Here is a 25,098-nt window from a genome sequence, read left to right on the forward strand (position 1 = left end):
CTCCATATCCATATCTAAGATGCATCTAGATCTCTTTTGGTATGTTGAAGGACCCTCTGAAAGATGATATATAGGGCTGGTGGTGGAGCCACATGCTCCCTGCACTCCGCTAACCATCAGCACTGCTCCTGCAAATGAGGGTCTCCACAGCAGACTGTTTGCCCCAGAGTCCACCCCTCTCTCAAAGACTGACTTCAAGCTCCTGCAGCAAAAGCTTGTGCTTTCTGGGGAAAAAAGTCCTGGGTTCAGTCAATGCCTTCTTTTAAAACCTTGCAAGAAACTAAAGAAATGCCATTTAGGTTACTTATTAAAATAATATAAATGTCAGTGAAGATTTTGTGTTGGAGGCAAGAAAAATAACGTAGGAGAACCTTTGATCCAGTCATGTCTCATTTCTTAAACTGTCTCACAAAACTGCCATTGGTCTAAGCTTATATACTTATACTTTCCCTCTTGAAAAACTGAATTTCAGGCACACTGGCCATTATCTATTTTTAGATTATTCCCTGTTCAGGCACAAAAATACAGTGATTGCTGTGAATGCTAAAAATTCTTAATAGAAAATTTTGTTAATTTTGGGTGGCATGTTTATTTCAGGCCCTTTCAGCAATGCTCAACACAAGCCGCTATTTTGGTGAGAGACCCTTCCACAAGAGGAGAATTGAAAACATTAGGCTGACATGGAAGGCAGAAAGAAGAGGGGAACGCACTGGAGCTAATGTTTATGAGGAAACTAACCTATGATGTTTACAGTCACTATCTTAGAACCTGAAGTCTAAGACACTTAAAAAGGCAAGAAATGAAATGGCAGTAGATGGCACATGAGCTTACAAAAGGCCCTTACTAAAGGCACTTTAGAGACTGGATGTTAGAAGGATTCAGAGCAGGATCAGGCTTTGATACCAAGTAATGGGAACAGCCAAAACTATGTTAGGCAGGTTTAAAAATAAACTAAAACAAGGAGGTCATGTGCCAGAGAGGCATTTCTGCAATGGGGAGGTTTAATTTGGGGCTTCGGGATTTCCAGTGCTTTACTTGGAAGAAGGGATGTATCCAAGGGAGCAAAGATGGTGTCAAAATACCATTTCATGAGCAGGCGACGTTGGTTCTCCCATCCACCAGCTCTTCTGAGAGCCACTTAGCAGCCATTGTTCCCCACTCTTATGCCTTTACATGTTTATATTCACTTAACATGCAGAAGATTAGGTCTGACCTGGGCCCACAAAATCAGCAATCAGTCCCCAAACCAGCTGGGCTCCCCCTCAATCTCCCTTCTTGGGAACAGTGTTCCACCAAGATTGGGAAGCTCCCTCACTCCATTTTCCGGCAGCCCCTCCACGAGGCAATCAGAAATAAAAGGTGTCACACACATCCTTTCATACTTCGTAATTTTTTTTATTTTTATTATTATCTCCTCCTTTTAAGCATCCCTTTAAGGGTGAAATGAAATCCAACCATTTACAGAGAAAATGATTTCAGAATGTACATTTGATTTATCCTTACAAAAAGTTCATTATTAATTGCTGTTTATAAATTACAGAGTGGAAAGGAGATTTGCAGATGCTCTTATTTTTTCTTTTCTTTTTGTTTTTTTTTGGCAAGTCCACACATTCTTTTTCCAAAGCAGGGTATTCTGGAACCACTCCAGGGGCAACACCACCAGTAGGTCCAGGTGGACCCCAGGCTCAGAAGTGCTGCTGGACCACCTCCAGGACGATACTGCATCATCATCCTCACAGGAAGGAAAAACCAGTGGTTCGAATTCTTAGAGACAGTCTCAGAGTATTTCAGATCCCTTCTTAATCCAATATATGTAGTCCCCAAAGCTTTAAAATTACAGTGTATTGCATTAGAAACGGCTCTTCTTTCTTGGTACTGGATCTGAGCCCCTCCTGTCACCTCCTTACCCTCCAGCTCCCCTTCTCTTCCTTCTCTTTCCATAACATGAGTGAGTTTGTCCAATGTCTCAGATATCCGAAAGGAGGGGTTTGGGGAGGGTAGGGAGAACACAATAATGGAGGGATACAGGATCCATTTTCCCACTCATTTCCCTCCTTTCTCACCAAGGTTAGAGACCAATGAAGCCAGGACGAGTCATCCCTTCCTCTTCACCACCAGTGTTCACTAATCGCACCAGGAGTGACCCTGGACACGTGTCTTCACAGTGCAGAGGCATAGCAGCCATGGAGATTGCTGGCAGGAGCTGGGAGACAGGGAGAGAGCCTAGGGGATATCAAAGAGGAGAAGAGACACTACCAGCCCACAGGGACACACCAAGGTGAGCGGAGGAGAATGAATACTCTCCCTCCATCACAACTCACGTTACCTGGAGGACACAAAGTTTCCTTGTTTACCTGTCACAGAGACACGAAGAACAGGCTGGCCTGAGCAGCACAACAGCAAACACCTTAGCAGGATACAGGAATCAGAGAAAGCAACAGCAAGAGTGGGCTTGAGCATGTCATCCTTCATACCAACCACACAGGCACAAAATCACCCTTTCTTTTCTGTTTGTCACTTGGGCATGGCATTACACACAAAGGGGCAAAGATGTCTAACTTGCCCTACTCCCCCTGCTTTAGCAAACTCAGCTGCTGCAGGTCCACCAAAGCCCATGTCCTTCCCTTCACTCAGGGCAGAGGAGGAAGACAGGTTCTCCGACTAAAGCCAGGCATGGGCACGCAATTCCTTTTTCAGGTGGGAAGCGCTAACACAACAGAAGACAGGCAGGCAGAAAGAAATGCAAGGCTTGGGTGTGCCACTCACTACTTCCCCTACTACCTGGTCTTCCTTTGCACCAATTTGAAGGTAGAAACATTTTGGGAAAGAAAAAGCACAAGGCTGAAGAGGGCTGCAGGAAAGGCTGGTGATGCATTCTCTCCTTCCACCAGAGAGTTTGCTCCCAGAGAGACAGCAGGTTTCACTGTTTATGGCTGCAACAACCCACAGACGTCAGGCTCTGGTAATTTTATCCCAGCTCCAGCCCAGAGGCAGGACAGGGTTATTGGTCCTTCTCAAACCTCAGTACCTGGTTCAGATAAGATGAAGGAGTCTCAATACTCACCTCAGAGTTCAGCACTGGGAAACAAGGATCTAACAGAAACCTGCCTCTTGCTTTGCCTTTCTCCCACCTCATACACCCACATGCTTTTGGGTTCCCTCTTGTGGTGGTTGTCTGGGGGGTGGCTGTCCCCTCCATGTGCTGGTTGCAGAGGTCCTAGCACAGCAGTACAGGCAAGGTTGAACAGAGGGCAAGCCACTACCTTGGAAAATTACTGTGCAAAAGTCAGCTTACTGGTGTCTGTTCCTCCAGGGACAAGAAGGAAGATTTTTAATGGCAAGCATTCTAGCTCCCTAAGGATAATAAACACAGGGCTAGCCAGACAAATTAGACAGAAACATTGACTAGTTTGGCCTTATATCAAAAAATGTTTAAACAATTCTTGAGAAAGAGAAACAAAAAAGAATGCATTTCATCTGTAAAGCCCCTTCCTTCCACCACAAGAGAAGTCTGGTTTAAATTTAATTTCCTTAGAGTAAGGAAGTGAGTAAGTCCAGAAGGCAGACAGGGACAGAGTCCTACAGAAGAACCTGAGCATTGCTATTCCAGTAGGACCTTCTCCTCCAGCCTAAGGGGGCAAAAGGGAAAGACAAATCAGAAGAAGAAGAGGAGAATGATGGAGCAAATAATGGAGAAGACAACAGGCTGTACTTCAGGAATAGGAGTTGCAGATACTGCAGCTGTAGACTCATCTGAAACTCCCAAGAGACAAGGGCCATACCTCAACACTGAAAACATGACTTGCAGTGCACTAAAAATCCCTGAGGATGGCCATGCATGAGAAGGGCTGGTATTAAGACGAGAAGCTGCTCCCACTGTGGAAGATAATCAGGTGCACTCCCAGCACACAGGCACTTCAGGCCCTGCTTCACAGGGCTCCAGTGATGCCAAAGCACTCATGCAAAGACTGACTTGTCTTTCTCTTCTGTCTCCAGCAAAGCCTGGCATTGGCCTAGTGTTACAATCACTAAAACAAGGCAAAGCCAAAGGTCCAAGAGCAGATCTCAGGCTCCCTCCTATGAGTAAAAATGAGAAATAGCTTCTTCCTGCTATATTTTTCAGCTGCTGAATCCTATGAGCTAACACACCTGCTCTCCTCCTGCTGTCCCCGGGGAAAGCACGTTCCCCTTGTGCTACAGTCTCAGTGGTACAGCTTTCATCTTGCTCAACACAGGCTCCTTCTTTCTCAGCTGGGTCCCCATTTCTCTATTATCTTTCTGTACCCAAGACCTCCACACAGTCGCCTGGCACCAGGACCCCATGACTATGACAAGAGTCCCTCCTGCTGCATCAACAAGTCTGGACTTAGAAGAGCCACAACTTCACTGTGAGGGAAGAGCATTCTGCCTAGCAAAGCTTCTCTCTCCACCCAGTTCCCAAGGGGACTTTCTGCCTAAGGGGAAGACACAACAAAAGTGAGAACAGTGATTTAAAAAGACCAAAAAACCCCAATAACAAGAAAAGAGGTTCCTTCAGTTCTTATAAGCAGGCATAATGGCACACAAGACGTGAGAGGAGCTAAGATGAACTGCATCTCAATTTGATCAGAAAAAGGTGTTCATCTTCATTCTGTTCCAGTCTCAGCCTTATTACGCAACCAAGTTACTTTTGTTGACATTTTCCCCTTCTCTAGAGAGGGATTAGGAGGGAAAAAGAGAGTCGTGGATGGGAATGAAGCGCAAGGGTGGCACATGCTGGACAACACAAGAACACAGAGCCCTGGTGGAGGTAAGGGCAAAGGAAACCCCTCTGCTTTAGAACAGCTGGCCAGAAGGGTCACACTTCTTTATGCCAATGTTTTCCTCTTTCTCCTCCTCCATATGGGCTCTGCTTGGAACAGGAGTCAGTCTTTTCACTGCAAGGCTAAGGAAGCAAGTTCATCATGTTTTTCACCCTCTACCTGCTACGGCCCAGGGTCTGGGCACCCTGTCAAGCCATCTGCTAAGGAAGGGTGGAGACATAAATCTGCCTCTTCAATGAACTGAATCAATCCAATACAACAACAGGCCAGATCCTCACTACCCATCCCTGGCAAACTGAGCAGACACCAGCCCAGACAGCTGCAACTAGTGTCCTCCTAGATCCCCTCCCCTCTGCATGGTCCAGGCTGGAGATGTGGGCTGCACACACTCTCTGGATTGCATGGTAGTCCCAAAACAGTCTCTTGGCCCCATGAGACTCTGCCCATGGCCTGTTTCTTCATGAGCTCACTCACACCCTAAGAGCAGATAGATGGCCTTGACCAGCTTTGTTTCCCCCACAACAAACTCAGAAGTTTGCCCTTCATCTTCTCCCTTTTACTACCCCATGGTAAGAAGGAATAGCCAGCATGTGTACGCAGCAACTCTGCAGCAGGCACTGCCTGTGGGATTGGAGAGGCAGCCGGAGAGGCAGCCAGAGAGGCATGCAACAGTCTGACATGTATAGCACTGCTATGCAGAGCCAATGCTATCCCTGGTCCTCTTGTATGACTTCCTCAAGAAGTCATCCATGCCAAGACTGAGTTCACAGCTTCTGGATCCCACTATTTCCTGAAAGCTCACACAGCCAAGCCCAACTATGCCCCCTTCCCCCCCAGTACTGGTAACAAACGCCCACGTGCACATCAAACCCATGCATGTTAGCACTCATGCACATAGGAAACCATGCACTTGCAAACACACACTCTCACCATCTGGTTGAGTGCCCTGCAGCTTATCCCAGCCACAACATAAGCACATACTGCAGGGGAAAACACTTCAGCTTCTGTGGGACAAGCCAGTGCAGTGTCATGGGGCAGAAAATGAGTGGAAAAAAGCAAACAACAAAAGCTGGCTTTCTCCTCTGCTTCCCATCTGCCTGCTCCAGGATTGGTAGAGCATTGGGGCAACATACAGCCCAGATGCATTAAACCTGTGGAGGGGGATGCATTTTGGGGAGGACACCTTAGAAACAAAGGATTTCCCTTCCCCAAAATACTCTCTGAATATAGAGGTATACAACAAAACAAAACAAAAAAGCATACTGAGATGTTTCTGCACATTCACTCATCCAAAAAATGCTAGTGACACACATCAGACATGGCCACTTGCATCAGTTTGTGTCTGCTGACTCATATGCTCACTGAATAGCCCAGGCTTGCATCTGTGCTTGCTCCAATCCACGAAGGATGAGGGTGGATGGGAATAGTTGCCCACTCTCCCCACGGTACCCTCCCAGCCTCTCCCGGAGGAAAATCTGACAGCTGGCTGCAGAGATTCTCTCCAGGCAGCAGGAGAGGTTCGGAAGATGCAATAAAGTCTTTATGCTACTATCAGAGCAGGTCTCCAACATCTCTCCTCCTCCTGCCCAGGCCTCCCTTCATGTGACTGAGGAATTCAGGTTCCCAGACATCACCCTGGGATGAAGGGAAAAAGAAGGAGGGAGGGAGAGCAGAGACCCCAGAGAAATGGCACACCCTGCCCATAAACAAAGGAAACAAAAGAAAGAAAAGGAACAGACAAAAACACCTGACTCTTTCCCTTTATTGTGAAGTTCTGAATTCCCACATGAGCCTGAGCCTCGTGGCCTCACCCAGCACCCTCAGGTTTTTGGTAGGGGTTCTCCAACAAGTAGCGGAACCGTTGGTAGTTCTTGAGCAGGTACTTGGGAGCATACATCTGCTCCTTGGGGTCAGCAGGGGGATACTCCTGCGTAGTACCATCAAACCAGCCACCAGTCCGGATCAGCTCCCGGATATAATTGAGGTCTCGTTTATCCTCATAGTCACCCCAGCGGGGGAAGTCCCCATTCTGGGCTGACACCAGTTTGAAGTAGATCCCCTCAGGGGTGAAACACCAGGAGCAGTGCCAGCCAGCAAAGTGGAGGGGGCTGCCCAGAGACCACTGCACCAGGATATGTCCTGTGCTGTTCTCATACTGCCGAAAACCAGGCATGGTGTAGTACTCACGGCGTCGCAAACGTATCCCGTCAGTAGCATAGACAGCCTGGAGCATCCCCATGGTGCAGCCTGAGACCACCTCCAAGGTGCCTGGCTGCTTCCAGAAGAAGCCATAGAGTGACTTGCGCATGTGAAAGGCGAAGGGCTCTGTCCAGCCATCATAGAGCTTGAGGAAGAGCACGCCATCACGGGCCGGGATCTCATCAGCATCATCAATGATGAAGACATCATCCGGGCGCAGGTTGTGGAGGCGAGAAATGCCATCCCGGGTGAGAAAGGTACGTAGGTAGTCGTCAGCAATCCAGCCGTCCTGGCGGCCGCCGGGGGGAAAGTGGTCCAGAAAGACATAGAGCACCTTGTGGCGGATGTAGTCAAAGGAGCCGTTGAGGAGCATCTCACGGAACTTGAGGGGTCGCGGCTCTCCATAGGCTGTGAAGTTTGACTCACACACCACGAAAGCATCCACCACGTCTCCCAGCTCGTGGAAGCGGACATCCAGCAGGTCAAACTCGTGGTTGACATTGATAGCGTTGATGACCCGCCGGGGGATCTCCCGAGGCACGAGGCGGTCCTTGGTGGGCAGGTTGGAGTACTGGACCACAGTGGGGACGCCGCAGCTGGGGCCGTGCCAGCCCGGCAAGCACACACACTCCACCCACTTGCGCCGCTTGGTTCCGCTGGCACTCAGTGGCTTGCGAACCGGCCGCCCCGAGGCCGCACCTTCCGCTCGCTCCTCCAGATGACCTCCCACGGGTGGTTTCTCCAACACCTTGGTGCCTGGTTTAAAGCAAATGCCACCAGCTTTGGTACGGACAAAGTATTCTGTTGTGTCTTCTGGCAGCACGAACTCAACTTTGTGCAGCTCTTCACTGGCTCTGCTGGGAGGCAGGGGCTGGAGCAAGGGGGAGTGAGAGTACAAGGGTGTGCGGAGGAACTCTGCACCCCCTGGCTCAGGGCTGACCTGAGGTGTGACTGGGGCATTGTTCCAGAAGAAGCTGGAGACGAGATTGGGACTAAGCGAAGCCAGCTCCCTGGGGAAGGTGACATAGGAAAGGGCCTTGAGGAAGTGCAAGAAGGAGATGAGGCAGAGACCAGCCATGCAGAGAGTCAGAAAGAGCTTATGGCGTCTCATCTTCATCCTGTGGAAGAGCCATGAAAAGGAGAGTCACATTCAATAGTTACTGAAGTGCAAAAAGTTTACCATCATTAGAAAAATGGGTTGGGGATGGCAGAAAGCTGGTCCAAATTCAGCATGCATCTTCAGATACTTGAATCCAGGAACTACTCCCCCACCCCCTGCCATCTTCAGTGGGTCTTTTGCCTCAGCTATATTACCAGGCTGAACCTCTGTTAGATCAGTCACATTCTCATAAATCCACTGAGACAAGAAAGGCACTGGCAGTGGGGTAGAAAGACAGGAAATCCAGAGTAACGGGAATTCATGATCCAGTGAACTCATTGCACTTGGCAGATTTGTCCCCTATTCAATGATGGAAACAAAATGAATGTAGACCTCCTCAGACTGTGTATCACCAGAGGGTTGGGAGAAAATGGAGAGAGAGGAGGAAGGGTGAGAGAGTGAGCAGGGGCATGGTTGAAACATGACCAGTATAAGAGGCAGTTCTAAAGGACCGAGACCATTAAGTCCGACTGCCAGAGGCAGCCTATGCTCCCCAGATTTTCTCAGTGTTTGCTCAACACGCCCTAAAAAATCACCCTTGTTCCTAGGAAATGCTACCCAAGTTCACATGGGGAACTGGAAAACAAAAATAAGTTTAAGATCCTCTCACATTAACTCTTCTACCATCCTTCTCAAGTCCTCTATACCTCCAAATGTTGCCCTTTGCCTTTCATTTTCTGTGCACCAGATGCTGAGGTTTTTTTGCATCTGGATTTAAGGGGACTAAAATAAACACCTCACTGTCTCTGCTGGTAATACAGTGCCATCATGATGGATCTGTGTCAGGCCAGGAAGAAGCCAGCAGTGCAGAATCCTTCCCTCCAAACACCACAAAATATTGCCTTCATCCTTTCTTACACCACCTCCCCACCTCCAGCCCAGGCAAGGAACGCAGAGCTGCTGTCAGGCAGAGAAGTGATTGAAGACTACAATCCAGGAAAAGGACAAAAATAAAAAAGTAAGATTAAAAAAAGCTAATCTCACACAATGCTCCACCAAGGAAAAAGGAGAAAAGGTGCTCACCATATGCTGTTTAGGGAAAGGAAAGTTGGGGCAAAGCTAGGCATGGCAAGATCATCCAAGAGCCCTTTGCAATCCACAAGCTGTCCTTTGCTCCCTGGAGCACGAAACCCTCCACGCAGTGACACGCAGAGGCAGAGATCCCCGTGCACACAATATGTACCACTTTGCTCCCTCCACAACATGCTCCTCCCTATGGCGGCTCTCTGCCCCCAGCACTCTCCCTTTCCAGGGCCAAAGTTCCTGAGAGGCACCACACCTGTAAAGATTCCACATGGCACATAATGGTGCCAGCAATGCCTTCATAGGAGGTAGTCCCTGCTTCTGGGGGCCACAGGGGAGCTGCCCCACACCCCCAGCCCCACAGGCTGCTCCCCTGCCCAAGGGGTCCTCAAGGCTGGCACATGGGCAGGTTGTGGGAGCAGAGGGAAGAAGCACCTAGCCTGCTCCCACCGCTTCAGAGAGTATTAAATAAGACACAAAGCATGTTTACTGATTAACCTGAGGGGAATTTAATACTAACGTGAAAAGCCATAAAGCATTTAGACAAACAGGAACCACCCAAAGGAAGACATCTGGCTCTCCACAGATGGCTCTGACAGAGACTTTGGTAGAGGGGTTGTCCACAGTTGTACCTCACAGCTCAGTGACAAGCATTTCTGGACACTTTGCAGTCATGTTTTTAGTGAGAGCAACCATCCACTGACATTGTCCCCAGCACTCGGGTGGCAGGGCAAGGAGTCCCACGTCAAGCTCTGACAGAAGGACTGCAAGCCTGAAGCTGGTGGTAAAGTTACAGCATGGCCATGGGAGAGTTAAAAATGAAAAGAAAAATAAACAAGGAAAAAAGAGACAGCTTAATTCTATTGTTTAATATTTAGTACTGGGTTTGATATACTTTGACACAGCACAGGTCAGTGGCAGGGCAGGGTGCTGGCTCTGTGCACCTCTAGGAGACCATCTTGTCAAACAGGTGGGTAGGGAGGAAATGGTGGCTCCCCTCAGGGGGCTGCACCAGAGCAGAGCCTCACCTGCACCCACCCATCACAGCTCCACAGCCTGACTTCACTCATCTGGTCATGGCCCAGCTGGTGGGAGGTCACACCTTTGTGGTGATCCAGCCATGAAGGGGCTGGATATTCTCCAGTTAAAAGCCATGAAGAATCATCTTGGGGCTTGCTGTCAAGCTTCATGGGAGAAAAATAAGAGGCTGCAGAAAATCCCAAGAGCATCTCATCATATCCAGGATTGTTTTTTTTTCCCCTGAAGTCTCTACTTATGTCTCACAGAAGCAGCAAGATGACTTGGAAGGTAGAAGAGCATTCAAGTGCCTTTCTTCCCTTGCATGTCACCAGCTTTTGCTCTGTGTGTTGAAGTGTGGGGAAGAGAAGGGCACTAGAAGCCGAAAATACTAAATTAGCCATGACTGGCTGTCAGGAGAAAGTGTCTGCCACTGGTAAATGAGTACAGCTTTCTCCAGTCAGGTGTCCTGTGCCTTCTCCAAGGCACTACTTCCAGACATCAGGTTGCTCTCTCAGACACTGAAACCTAGGCAAGATAAATGGCTGACCTGCTCCAATATGGTAATCCCAATGGCTGCCAGGTAACGCTGGTTGCGCTCCAGTTCCTACAGGACACACAAATGCAGGGCAGCCAGCTTCCTCTGGACCAGCCCAGGACTGAGGGCAGGCGCTGAAGGAATTGCACAAGGCACATCATTTTCTCAGATGGCTGTAATGCTCTGCGTGCCACAGTAAACTCCCAGACAAAAGCCATAACTCTTGACATTCAACAATCTGCTCCACTTTCTGAGATGTAGTGCACCGTGTCAACATAGCAGGACACACAGTTTTAGGAAGCAAAGCACATTTTCCTCACTTGACATTTGCATACATCAGTATCTGTCAGGCTCAGCACACGGCTCTGCAGCTCTTAACTCAGTGGCACAAGGAGCCCTGGGCACAGCTGCACTGCCTCCCCTGCTATTGCCGCCTGTGCCTGGGAGAGCCAGGCTGGTGTGCACAGCCGCTGCAGCTCTGCCAAAGCAAGCCGACCCTGCAGTACCCTCTACTGTTCCACCGCTGACATGTCCCAGGAGGCCATTTCCACTGCTCGAGTGGGAGCATGAACATATTTCCTATCCCCTCCTAAAAGGGGGGAAAACAAACAAGCAAGGTGTGTCCTCTTCAAAATCTCATCCCTGGGAACCACCTTCATTCTCACATGCCAGGGATTCCTCTGCCAGGGAGTGGAGAACACTCATGCACCCTTAACGGGAGTCAAGAAACTAAATAACATCAGTCATGTATCCCTTCCCATACCCTCTGATCAGCCCTGCAATGAAAGATGTGTCTGAGTGGTAGCTAGTCGGAGACAAAGGCCAGCAGAGAAGCTGTTATTACCCCCCCCCACACCAAAACATTTACATGTGGTGGAAATGAGAAAGGAGGTACCAGTCAGAGAGACATCTCAGTTTGTCATAAAGGAGCCCAGCTGCTCTAACACAAAGCAGCCATCAGTTACCAGGAACAGAGAAAACAGCAAGACAATTTTGAGTGAGGAGAGGAAAAAAAAAGTCAACTTGATCTCTGGGAGAGTGATCAAGTTGCTGTCAGGTTAAAAACAGCAGTATAAGAAAAGCTTTAATGTTCAAGTAGAAGAAAAAGCCAGGAGTATGGACAGTCAGCTCTATTAAGACAAAGCTCTTTAAGAAACACAAACTGCTTCAGCAACACTCAGTCCTGGCAAGACAAGCTGAAAGCTTCTTTTTGTAAGGGATCCCTTTGATATTTCCGTGCTTAAAGTTCTGTGTCTACCATGCAGGTGAAGGGCTTTCAGAGAAGGAGGAAAGCTAGAAGTCGTATGCATATGAGTTATCCCCAGGCACCTGTTAGCATTTTACTTTGCCATTATATCAAGTGACCAGTTGATTTATACCATCCTGAAATCATATACTTATTTTTCAGGAAGCCAGAGAGAAAGATATGCACCGGTAAGTACTGGCAGTTCACCAGTCCTAATGCTCTCTTCTGGAGAACACTGGCAAGAGGCCACTAACAAGCTACTGGATGCATGCTATGCCACACTCCATCCCATTAGGGCATGGAATACAAGACTCCTTAGACTTCTCCCATGCTTACAGGAGAAAAGCTCCTGTGGAGAACAAGTCAGAGCAGAAGCTTCTGTTTTTCCCCAATACCAAAATGCTCATCTCCTCAGCCTAAAGTTATCCCATAACACCCATGCAGTAACATATTTGCCCATCACTCAGACACTTCAACACAAAGCTCTTAATTCACAAATCTGAATTGCTTTCACATGGCAGATTAAAATCCAGTATGATTTCCATCCTCCATAGCAAGGGCCCAGCTCTCTCCAGCTAGAGACAAATGGGACAGGCTCCGCATTTCTGAAGCACTATCTGCCATCCCCAGGGAACAGAAATCGCAACAGGCATCAGAGCCACAGTACCTCTAAACACTCTTAAAATATCAAGTTACTTTTGTTCTGCAAACACTCACTGAAGGAGAAACTATAAAACTTGTATTTGTCTATGACCAAAGTAAGCTCAGGGACAGCAGGACTGTGCTTTGCTTAATGGTAGGAAGAGAAGATTATCATACAAAGCTGGACAGCAGAAAAAGTGTAGAGGAGCAGGATGTACCAGAAGGTAGCTAGGGCTCAGCATTTCTCTCATGTGAAGGATGCCATGGTGTTTTCAGGGACAGCAAGCTACGAGGACATTAGCTAGAAGTTCTGGCAGAGTCACAGCACAAGGTGGTTTGAATGTAAGCGGGTCCATATCAGCTTCCCTTCACGTTTCAAGGACAGGATACAACATTCTCCCGTGACCTTCACCAAGAGCTGCTGCCCACAGCACTAATGCAAAACACCAATACCTCATGCTCTGTATTTCCTTTGCAGCTTCGAGGCAACTGACCACAAGGTGCCACTGACTTGCTGACAGCCCAAACAGCTGGAGCAAGCCATCCAACACAGCCTGACCTTACTTAGATAGCAACTAAGGCAGAGTGAGGCCCTCCATTTCCACAGGGAAGTGAGCGGAGATATAAAGTGACCACTCAACAGGGTGCCGCCATAATTCCCAGAGCTGCCATCCACACACCATTAGTAGGTCTCATCAAGCCAGGAAGAAAACTGGATTGAAGAAGAAAAAAAAAAAAAAAAGACAGCTAAAGGGTGCATCTACACAAGACTAAGGTGAGGTTGGCCAGGGAAGGGCTGATAACACAATTCAAACAAAGGCATTGCCTTCCCCTTCCCAGGGAAGGCGGACACATTACGTAAAAGTCAACCACAAGACCTTGCTAGGTCTCAACAGACCAGCAACATCTATGGTCAAAAAACAAACAAATCAGATGTCTCTTCTACACATTCTTCTAGGAAACCCAAGTGCTCCACACCAGCTGCTACCATCTGCTGCATACAGAAACTAAGATGGATGCAACACAAAGCCTCCAGCCTGTGGCTGCTCACCTCTTCAACTCTAGAAGCACAGTACCTTTGAACTCCACACTTTCCATGGGCTTTCATTGTTTCAACTGTTCTCTCAAGTGTCTTGTCCTGATATTTAGTTATTTGGTTATTTTAGATGCCACATCTCCAGTCTCAGCAAGGCAGCTGCACACTGTGGGACAAAGCAGCTCTTAACCCTCCCCACAGAACACACAGGACCTGGAGATAAAGTGGTCTTTACTGACAAGCCTTTGGCTTAAGACTGATCGTCCAGAAATCAGCAGAATAGACCAGCATCTGAACACCTTCAGAGTCCATTATAAAACCCTCCACTCGAACAGACTGTTCTTACTGTAGCTGCCATAAAACTAATAGCAGCATAATTATATAATTCTCCAACCCCCAGTTTAAAAGATCTTCTCAGAGAAGACTAGAAAACACTAGTGAAATCCAGTAATGGCCTACAAGACACCAATTTAATTTTATCCAAGAAGTACTTGGACATCACAAGGGTGCAGTACTGCATACTAAGGAAAACTAAGCTGGATTTCCAACTCCACTGGAATCTATCAAATATTCTTCTCAGTATCCTTCAGTTGTACTGGGCTCCCTTGTAGCTAATCCCCTCTCTCCAGCTAAATCCAGTCTCACCATAGGAATTTTCATGGCTTCAGAGATGCCTCTGCACACTCTAATCCTTCATATACTCTCAGAAGCCAGTTTTCATTTCTTAGCACCGCTAGTCTAAGTGCTCTTTCTGCTAAAGGAGAAGCAGCACCTCTCTCCTTCACTTACGCTTGATATCCTGGAAGGACTCTTCCTCAATCCTGCTTACTGCCTCCTCAAAACATCTGGTTCCACAAAGTCTGCTGTGATGGCCCTGGAGATTGCATCACCACTTGGCTCCATGGTTGGGTCTCTCAGGACATCAGAGGGTGAGCTGAGGCTTTGCTCATTGCACTCAGCAGTGCACACACGCACCAAGGATGTGAGGCCCCTCTCCCAGCCAAACGCAGTATTGCTGCTGCTCCCTGCTTCCAGAGCACAGCGGTCACAGCAGCGCAAAACCAAGTTGGCCAGATTTTTTGCTTATTAATTGTGGTATCTTACAAGGAAGGAATACTCCATCATTAAGAAAAGGAAAGAAAAAAAGGGACAGAACTGCACACAAAAGCAAATTTATGTCCTCAGACAGGCCATGGGGTAATCAAAGAAGTATGCGAGACCTCCCAGCTAGTCTTTGTGCCTTGCAGAGGTGGACAGGACAAAACCAGGTTGTCCCAGGATAAAAGAAAATCATGCTTTCAGAGACCACAAGTGAGGCATGTGGCAACACAGGATGTTTTTTCAGAGGTTCTCTCCCCTCACTCACCACCTTCACAGCTCACCCATCCCTCAGTTGTCAGTTGTATGAATTCAAGTTGTCAATCATATGGAAGTCTGCTTTTACAGCCAAATCAGCGGCAGATCTAACTGGGTTAAAAATAAACTCCAAGAAAACGCCTAGACATGGGAAGAAGCAGCTGACCAGCATAAACTTTCTAAATTATTTCACCAGTTTGCTTCTCATAAAAACCATGGTATCAAGTAGATACATCCTCAGACAGTCAAAATTACAGACCTTTAGACACTGTTCATCTAACCAGATCTCCAACAAGGCCCCCATTTAAACACCATGAGCTCACTAACTCCTCCCAGCAGCATCAGAGAAGGAGCACATCTCAAGGAGGGAACTGGAGAAGAACCAGCAGCAGGTAACTGCTTTCAGTGCAGATCCTGGCACGCACTCCATGCATGCCAAGCAAGTGGAGTACAAGTCACAAATCCTGAGAATAGCTCCAAGATGAACAGTCCAGATTATGCTCAGAGTTGAGGGTTCATGGATGAAGAGCATGTGGCAGACATGCCAGGGAGTGTCACATAAATCCTGTGCAAAAGAAAGCAGGAGAGTCCCTGGGGACTGTGTAACAGCCCAAGCAACTGGGAGATGCAAGTTGAACAGACCAGAGGAAGGTGAGGTAGGTGCCCTGTGGGCCCAGAGCAAGGCAGTTGACGGAGGAAGAAGGCAAGAAGCACATGATGCCATGGTGATGGGTAAAGTGCACAGACCCCCGCAGGCAGAAACCACGTTGCCTCAAGCTATTTTTGAAGCGGGTGGCAGTTGTTTGTGCATCCCCAGGATAAAAGCTCTCCAAGACAGATCAAAACCTTAGAAGACAATAAATAAAGAGAGGCCATGGAATAGCAGCAAGATTCTAGTGGCCATGGAGAAGAACTGGCCCTCCATCCCCACCCTCTTTCCTCCCCCATCCATCACCAACTACTTGGGGTTTGGCAGTGTGTTCACTTTCCCACAGTAGCTGATCTATTACTGTTTGGAAGAGCATTCTCAGCCTCTTCCTTCCCCTCCTCCCCTCCTTTCAGGCCACAGGGGTCCCGCTTGGCAGCCCCCGAATCCCCCTCTTCTCTGAATGTCTGGTGACCAGCCAATCCCATGCAAAGAGCATTAACCCCTCTTCACCAGGAACAGCCAGAGAAACCTGACGCCATGCTGAGAGGCTTCTCCAGGGTGTCTCTCCCTCCTTCTCTCCTCCCCTTCCCCAACCCCCCAATTCTCTTGCCTTTTTCCCCCCTTCCCTTTCATTTCTCAAAAACTAACTCCAGCCCAGGGAGTGTCACATCTTCCCGAGAATGTTACACAAGCCCATGGGAATTTTTCTTGGACCATGAACAGACCCTTATTTATTTGTCTCTTCTGCCTTTGTTCTTCATTTCCTCTTTCAAGACTTAGGCAAGACCTCGACACAGTGCTGCCTGGATCCCCCGCTGCCACTTCACTTTGTTATTATTTTAGTACAGAAAGTGCTGATAGGCAGAGAGCTCTTCAATGTCTTGCCCTGGGGCAGGAGTAAGTCAGCCTAGACTCCCACCTCTGGGGTGGACAAAGGGCAAGAGCTCAGGGACTCTGCAGAGCACCTCAGGCTCTGGCTTGCAGAGGCAACCCCCTGCTTATGCTATCCTTCTGACTGCAGCATCACAGCCCCTCGGATTAAATCCACACAAATCAATTCTGCAGTAACGGCTCTATGCCGGTAACAGGCATATGGTACCACGGAAAGGGGCAGTTTCCCAGAATGAAATCAAAAGCCTCCTAATGCACTTAAATCAGGGTCACATAAATCTCTCTTCTGCCTCCCACAGACGACTGGATCTTGTTTACAGACAGTGCAGCAGGCCTGGGTCTCAACAATATGTTTACTACTTCTGCACAAACGTTCCCTTTCACTAAGCAAAGCAGTACCCCGATCTCCAGATTAAATCAAGCGGAAAGAACTGGGAAGAGGTCTAAGGGGAAAGAGGGAGAAAGCTAGTCTTCATCAGTAAATCACATGGCATCCTGGACATTACACAGATTTGGGGACCATTTGTCTTCACTTTCTTCCCTTAGATTGCCTTATTTCTTGAGAAGGATGAGGAGAAATTTTGCATTTAGCCAGTTACCAATGTCCCTGACAAGAGGTAAAACATTTGATGAAAGAATGGGCTTTGTTTCATGCTGCAGAATCTGAGAACCAGGACAGGGCAGCTTGTCCAGGGAACAACTAGTGTTTGCCTGGCCAGCTCTTCCCCAAATGCAGAAGCCACAAACACACTGTGCACTTAAAAACAGGGAAGCTGAGTATTTCTGCTCAACTGTACAGCAGACAGAGCAGTTTACTGCCACAATCACTTGATTACAGTCCAAGTTTCTTTCCTTCTCCACCCTCAGCCCTTTTCCTCCCCTTTCAGGTCTTCAGTAACACAAACATTTATATTGAACCGTGTTTCTGAGAAGTCAGCTGCCACAGACAGGTCAAAAAGGAAGGAAAGGAGAAAGACAAAACTGATGTGTAAGCACACCATGAAAATCAGTAATGAACAAGAAAGATGTGCAGTGTGGGTAGGGGAGCCGTGGTCATGTTGAAATAAACAGGACAAGCAGGGCAAGAGTGGGACAGCCCATCTGAATGGTACAGCAACCTGCCAGAGTGAGGCAGAGGGACAAAGAGCATTAAGCTCATACATAGCTGGGGCGGGTGCTCAGCCCACCCAGCTCATCTTCATGATGCTCTGCTGCTGCAAGAGCCTTAACAAACTGCCCCAGTCTCCCTCTGTCCTCAATTGGTTTCTCTTCAGGGTTTAATCACTGAGAAGTGATGGGAATTGCAGCTGCACAGTTTGCTGCTCAACCACCTGATCTATCAAACGCTCAGGTCCTGATGATCTCTTGTAAAGTTCAATGGACCATGGCATACCAAATCTAAAAAACACTTTGTCAAGACAAGATGGGCCTTCAAAAGAAAAAAAATGCTTTCAACCATCTGAATATTTCAGAGAACAGTCCTGAAGATCCCTGCCCCAGATCCACAGCACAGTAATTGAGTGAGGGACTAAATCTAAGCACAAGATTCATTGTCTCCAGCTCAACAGTCTTGCTGCAAAGACAAGGCTCTGAACTCAGGAACATCTCGCACAGTCCTGAGCCATGGAGATGCTCAGCAGTATCACACACCTGAGTGATGCAGAAACCAGAATGGGATTTTCAGGGCAGTTCAGCTGCACAGAGGCACATGCGAAGAAACACGGCAGAAAGGAAACCCACAGCACTTCCTCATCGCCTAGTGATAGACTCTGGATGCCCGACAAACTCCCCTTCCCTCCCCCCCAGGCGCTCACGGAAAGTGAGAAGACTCTGTTCCAGAGCACAACTGCACTATAAATAATTCAAGAGACTGCTAAATTATGCAAAAGCAATCCCATCGTCCCCCCGGCCAAGCTGAATGCAGGTGTGGTCAACCCTTTCCTCCAAAAGTTGCTGCTAGATGGGGATTCTGAGGCCACAGAGGCTCTGTGCCAATATCCGAGAGCACAATGGCCACTTGCTCACAGCCAGGCCTGCAGGGAACAGCAGCACGACAGGAGGTATTTGGGGACACAGGGCTGACGGGGAAACAGCAATTCCTTTAATCCACTTCTTCTCCAGAGGTCTCACAGAGCCCCAGGAGAAAATGCAGAATATGATGTCCCTTTCAAGCAAGGCTGCTCGGTTGGTCTTGCCTCCACCAATTGGGTTAGCTGGCCAGCACTCGCAGAGCGAGGTGGGGAGGACAGGACTGCTGGGGCAGGTGAGGAGAAAAGAGAACCAAAAACACCCTGGAGGCAGTAAAGAAGGAACAGTTTTGCTAGCACAATGTATGGGGAAGGCTGAGCTGAAAACAGAAAGAATCACAGTCTGTTTTTCTGCCCCACTCCTCTGCTTTTGGGAGATATTGCCTCCCTGAACATCAGGGCTACCGAGGTTTGCCTTGGAAATGGAGTCATTAAGCAACAGCAGGCAGCTCACGCTGATCACCCCAGGGCACCGCTCTCCTTGTTTACCCTGCCCTTTGCTCTGCCTCAGAGCCAGCCCTCACACTACAAGCTCCGCAAAAACGCGACTTCCTCACACAGCAAGCACAATCCACTCTCAGCCCTTACACAGGCTTTCTTCCAAAACCCTACCTTTCCTGGCTGCTGTAGCCTCCAAGATCTGTCAGTGCCCAACATGCTCAGTCTGCACAGGCCTCCATCCTCCTCTTTTTCCCTGCTATCCAGCTAGAGGCATTTGTGCCAGAGGAAAGAGGAACTAAAAGCACTACTGTAGCCCTCTCTTCAGCTTCAGCACAACCAGCTTAAAATCTCAGGGCTCTAGCTTACCTTCCCCTTCTTTCTTAAAGGGCTCAGCATCTAGGATAGAGACTCCTTTTCACGTCTCTTTGCCATGATGTCTCTCTCACTTTCTGCTCAGTTCCAGTATCTGCATGCCAAAACAAGGGATCCTAACACAGATAAAGTCAGCACAGCAGATACCTGTGCTTAGATCACAGGTTTCACAGTTGCGAAGCCGCTATGCAGCAGGTCTGATTTGCATTAGTCTTTCAGGTATGCTTGAAATCTGCTTGCTGCAGCTTTGCTATCATGCAAGACACATGCAGCAACAACCTAAGATAAAAATTACCCCAAAGCTTAAAGAGATCACGGACTTTGATTCTGCTCACTAGCCCTAGCCCAAACTATATGGATTTACACACAGAGGGGAAAACGACGCTCCGAGGGAAAGACAGCAGGGAACTAGGATTACAGATTAGGCATCAGATCAAGGAGGAGGTGATATCTATGGTGAAAAGGGCTGCAGGATCCAAGCAGTGACTTGAAAGTTATCGATAACCCCTAGCTCAGCACACAAACCTAGCTGTTCTCCAGGGTTCCCAAGACAGGCAACAGCAAAGCAAGTTGGGGAAGCATTGCACCCCGGTTGCTGCTCTCCTGATGAGCCCTTGCATTTACCACTGCGCAAGGCACAGCCTTGCTCCATGCCTCAGTTTCCCTGTATAGGAAATACGAGAAACTTTTCTGCTCCAAGGGCTTGCCTAATTAAAAGCGGCTTAATGGGTTGCTTCGAGGTTCTTGGAGAAAAACCCTGTCATAAAACATGAGACACAGATAATCCTCAGAAAGAGGAAATGCCCCCACTGCCTTTCTTCCTCTGGTCAGCCACATTCACCTCTCCTTACCTCTCCTGCTGCTTACAGCTTGTGCATTATGGGCTGAAAAAGACTGCTAGCAAAACTCTGTTTGGTCATGTCCCACAGCCATGGCCAACCTTTTGAAAAAGTCTGTTTAGGCATAGACCTGGGCACTCCCCTGGCTGGGGAAACAGGGAACCTTAACTGAGCTCATCCAGCTGCCTATTCACTGCCTATTCAGCCGGGGGGGGGTTCATCTGAGTATGAGAGACCAAGGACCCCACAGCAAGCAGCTCATGTAACTTTCAGTCTCCTAAAGCAGGGAATAAACACTTCCTAAATCACAGCTCTAGAACAAGCCCTTGCTGTTTGTAAGGTAGCCAGTTCCCTTCATGCTGCTTCTTCCCTCAGCCTGCCTGATGAAAGCTCAAAGTGCAGTGCCGCACTCACTTTCACCTATCACCTCTACCAGGCAACTTTCTGAGCACAAAAAATACACCCACCCTGCTACAGGTGTTCAGAGGTTTGAAGAGCAGGAGGTACCTGTTGTGCTTCAGGAAGAGCTCGGGGGAAGTAAAGGGTCTGCACTGCAAGGAATGCAAAGAAGTCAGAAAAAGAAGGTAAAGAAATCATGTTTCTGCCTTTCCAAGAGCTTCAGAATTCATTTCACACAAATGCAGGCATGGAGTGCTCTTCTGCATCCTACACCGCTACTCCAGCAAATGGCATCTCTCTTCACATCCCCCAGGAGAAGGGGGAACTCACTGGCAGTGTAACTGCAACTCTGCCCTGGCCCCTGGGACAAGCAGCTGGTCCTGGCATCTCACACAGCACTGCTACAGTGGCACAGCCCTGACCTTGCAACCCACTCCTCTGACTACCAAAGCACCCCAAACCCGACCCAGAGCTGCCCACAATTCTGGGCTTGGTCTCTCCATGTAGCTCTGTCACAGTTCCTCAAGGCCAGCCTGCATCACTGACCCAACAGCACAGTCCACACGTGCACTGCAGATATATCACTGCCTTTCCAAGAACATCCAGGGTAGGGAACAGCAGGCATTCCTCAGACACCCCTCCACATCCCCTTGCATTGCACGGTTCCATGCACCCACCTTCCCCAAATTTCAGATTCCACTGTAATGCTTCATTGTAGTGTCCTGATGACATGATGGCATTTTGTGCCAAGTGCAATGCAGCCTGACCTTTTGCGCAGAACTGATGGGTGACAGTAGGGAAAAACAGGTGGGGACAACTACCCACACTCTTCTGCTTCTATAGTCAGGGCTGATAACATGAACCAGCCCCTTGAGGCACCTTTCACTGACCTAAAGACATGAAGACATCTCTTGTGCCAGTCAGTACACCCTCCGCCTTCCTCTCTGCCAGAGTTACTGTCAGCTGTACTAGTGTTCATTAGCACCACCTCCTCCAGCTACATCCCACTGATTGGGTCACAGATTCCAACAATGTACAAAGGGCTCATTTTAGAGCAACTAACTCCACCTAAAACCTAATCAGCCTTTAGGAATGAATGTTGGACCAGCTTGCCCTATCATTCAGTTATCAAATTCCCCCATTTCCTTCCTCCACTTTTATGATCTGATGCAGGGGCCGTGTGTGTGTGTGTGTGAATTTACAATAGCAGATGTACCTTAAAGATGCTACTCTCAAGCTCAGGCACACCAAGCTGAAAACTCAGCTATAAACGCTGCCATAAGACTGAGTTTATCTCTCTTTGCTGACAGCTCAAAGCAAGGGAGGGACAGAGAGAGAAACTTGTCTGCCCTAAGGTGCCCTTCACACACTGAGCATGCACAACATCTACGTGCACTGTCCTGAACAATTGCTATGTCCATGATTGCTTATATGCTCCACACTTACTGCAGGCATAAACTCTGCAAGAGTGAAGGTGTTCCATGGTAAGTGCACCCAGCAAACAGCCACCCACGTTTGTCACACAACCATCCCTTAAAAACATGCAATAAGCGTGTTACACCAAGCTGGCAGGCCACAGTGTCACACTGCACTTAACCAGTTGCACGTGGGAGGAGGAAGAGAAAGGTAAACATAAGGCACATACACGAGCACACGAACCCCATAGGTATGCTCCTCAGGCAAGTACACCGAGCGCATCTGTGCCTGCCATGCAGCTGGCAGAGGTTAAACAGGCTCTGTGATCACAGCACAGTCCCAGCAACCCTCCAGACCAGCTATCCCCATCTCATGTTGGGCACAAGTACTCCAGATAAGTTTCCAGTTGTGAGCATCCACCAAAGCCAACATCCCTGCAAATACACACACTGTTTTCCACCCCTCTTCTTGACCTCCTTGCTAAGGCAACCTCTGTGTGCCACACAGGCAACTCTCTCTTTTCGCAACCTTATCAGCACTTGCAGGGAGGGAGGGAGGCAGGTGGCAGCTCAGCCCCTGAACCCAGTTTGGAAACAGTCCCTCACTTTCTGGGCCCATGTGATGGAGATGAGCCTCAGCAGCATGTACAGCCAAAGGTATGCTAACCAAAAGACAGCAGCTGGGCCACCAAATCAGAAACTGGGCAAGAAAACACACCTGCAGCTAGCCAGAATCCCTCCCCTCTCCTAAGGATATAATTTCCATATCCAGGGCATTAATAACTAAGCTACGCAGGTATAGCAGAGTCCTCACAGGGAGGGAATGTTATACCTTGCAGTGGATTTTTTACCACTACTGCAAAATTACCTGAGGGCACAGAGGAGCTATAAATCTTCGAGGGACTTTTATGACATGCAGTAGAAGAGTCACAGCTTCACTTCTTTTCCACAGTATGCAATGGCTTTCATTCAATGCTTGTTTTATAATGGTACAGGGAGGCTAGAGGCTCCCCAGGAACAGCTCAAAGGACTGCTCTTCTCCCACTCCAGCTTGGAAGACACATTCCTAGCACTACCACTGAGGCTGAATTACAAGCACAGGTGCTACAGCTCTGTTTAGGGGGGCTTTGGAAAATGAAAGTTAGCTGCAAGGTGGGGACATCCATAGTTTTCCCTCCCCTCTGAGGTGGCTCTCCGCTCTCTGAGGGTCCCGCTTGATTTCAGCTCTTCCCTTGACGAGCTGACAGCAACCAGGCTGCAGCAACAGGAACTTGCAAGTGCCTCCAAAATCACAGGCTCCAGCTGGACTCAACACCACTTCTGCAGGTAGGATCCACAGAGCACAAGAGACACCCTTTGGAGAAGGGATGCAAAAAGTTCCTGCTGATTCGTACCTTGGTACTGTGAGAGATACATAAGCAGTAGGCAGGAATTTGAAATTCAGTTTGCAGAGAGGCTGGGGGTTCCTGGTGACTCAAGTCATAGTTGTTAGCAGTGGTGCCACCAAGTGTTTTCACGGGCTTGAACTTCCCACTCAAGGGGAGGGATTTGGAGTTAACTGGAGGGCCATTCTATGGGAAGGGAGATGCTCAGTATCCACACTGTGTGCTGGAGACAGGGCAGGCTAGCTCCTGACTCAAGCTCTGCCCTAGGGTGGAAGGGAAAGGTGCAAGACCACAGCTTCAGTTCTGGGAAACAGGTACAGTTCCCACACGACCCAGGCACAGCCCACAGAAACACAGTCTGTGGAAATCCCCACAGGAAAACCATGGGCTAAGGCACTCCATCCCGCACCACACTCTCTCCCTTGCTGAGCTGTCTGAGGAAGCCTAGAGCTGCAGCAGATGCTGTGTTCCCCATCAACCTTGTCACACTCACCCAAAGTGCAAAACTCTCGCAAGGACTGAGCTACACCAGCTTGTGTCACTCCAGCAGGACATACAGCTATTTCCAGCCTGCAGACAACACGAGAGCCCTGCACCAGCGTGGAAAACTTGGGTGCCCACATCCCCTTGCAGCCAGCCCCCAATGGGGGGACTATAGCCATCTGACATGGAGACAGAACAGGGTAGAGGGGAAGTATGGTGATGATGATACACATATACTTGTATGGATGTTTTCCCTCCCACGCACGCACTCCTGTTACTCCTTCTCGCTTGCTGCAGGCTTGGCACGCATCCCCAGCCCGTGCCCTCCTCGCAAGTCGAGCCCGGGCAGCAGATGGGCCTTCGCTGCAGTGCCCCGGCCGGAGGGATGGTGCCTCCACCCTCGGCGAGCCCTCCGCGGCGGGCAGGGGGCTGGCAGCATCACCTCCCTCCCCCCCACAGCCGATGCTCCCTAGCAGGGGATGCCGGGATTATAGGGGGGGGTGTGGGGAGGGGGGGAAGAGAATAAAAAAAATAGCACTAATATAAATAAATAAGGAGCGGGAAGGTGGGGGCTCGGCGGGGGAAGCCTCTCCGGCAGCGCTCGCAAGGGATGACGCCGCACCCCCGGGCCGAGGCACAACTTGCAGGTGGCGGCAGCAGCGGCGGGGAGGGGGGAGCGGACCGATGGGGGTCTCGCCGCCGCTGCCCTGAGCGCCCGCCGCCCGCGGGGCGGGGGATATGTGCTGCCCCCGCCACCGCCCCCTGCGCCGCCGCTCCCCGCTCGCTCACTCACCCCCGGCCGGTGCAGTGTCGGTGCCCGCCGGGCCCCCCGGCGGGGCGAGGCTGCCGCTCGCCCCCGGCCCACCCGCCGCCCCCCGGCATGGCTCGGTGCCGGCCGCGGCGAGGCGAGAGGCGAGCCCGGAGCCCGCAGCCCCCCGCCGCCTTCCTCCGCCTTCTCCTTCTCTGCCGCGGAGCGGCCCGGCACCTCCTCCCGGCCGCGGGAAAGGATGCGCTGCGCTGCAGAGCCGCGGCGAGCAGAGCCCCGCCGGCAGCAGCGGGCAGGGCTGCAGCAGCCCCTTTTGTGCCGCCCTCCCCGCCTGTCTCCTCCCCCGGCGCGCCCGCCCGCCCCCCCGGGCCGCCGCCGCCGCGGGCCGCCCGGCCCCCGGGGCACGGCCCTGC

General features: G+C 49.6%; 1 protein-coding gene across 3 annotated transcripts; it reads right to left on the minus strand.

Annotated features, from left to right (window-relative positions):
- Nucleotides 1-1,371: 1,371 nt before the first annotated feature.
- Nucleotides 1,372-24,883, minus strand: MGAT3 (mannosyl (beta-1,4-)-glycoprotein beta-1,4-N-acetylglucosaminyltransferase). 3 transcript variants are annotated; one of them, XM_027680202.1, is made up of 2 exons: nucleotides 24,713-24,883; nucleotides 1,372-8,119 (listed from the first exon to the last, which is right to left on the minus strand). In XM_027680202.1, the coding sequence occupies exons 1-2, from the start codon at nucleotides 24,799-24,801 to the stop codon at nucleotides 6,610-6,612; spliced, it is 1,599 nt and encodes a 532-aa protein (XP_027536003.1). In that variant the 5' UTR covers nucleotides 24,802-24,883; the 3' UTR covers nucleotides 1,372-6,609. The 3 variants fall into 3 exon arrangements, with proteins under 3 accessions (XP_027536003.1, XP_027536004.1, XP_027536002.1); XM_027680203.1 differs by lacking the exon at nucleotides 24,713-24,883 and adding an exon at nucleotides 19,198-19,270; XM_027680201.1 differs by lacking the exon at nucleotides 24,713-24,883 and adding an exon at nucleotides 9,184-9,368.
- Between the last annotated feature and the right edge of the window lie 215 nt (nucleotides 24,884-25,098).

Source organism: Neopelma chrysocephalum, unplaced genomic scaffold (genome assembly GCF_003984885.1).
Source record: "Neopelma chrysocephalum unplaced genomic scaffold, ASM398488v2 Primary Assembly neopelma1_59, whole genome shotgun sequence".
Lineage (NCBI taxonomy): Eukaryota > Metazoa > Chordata > Aves > Passeriformes > Pipridae > Neopelma > Neopelma chrysocephalum.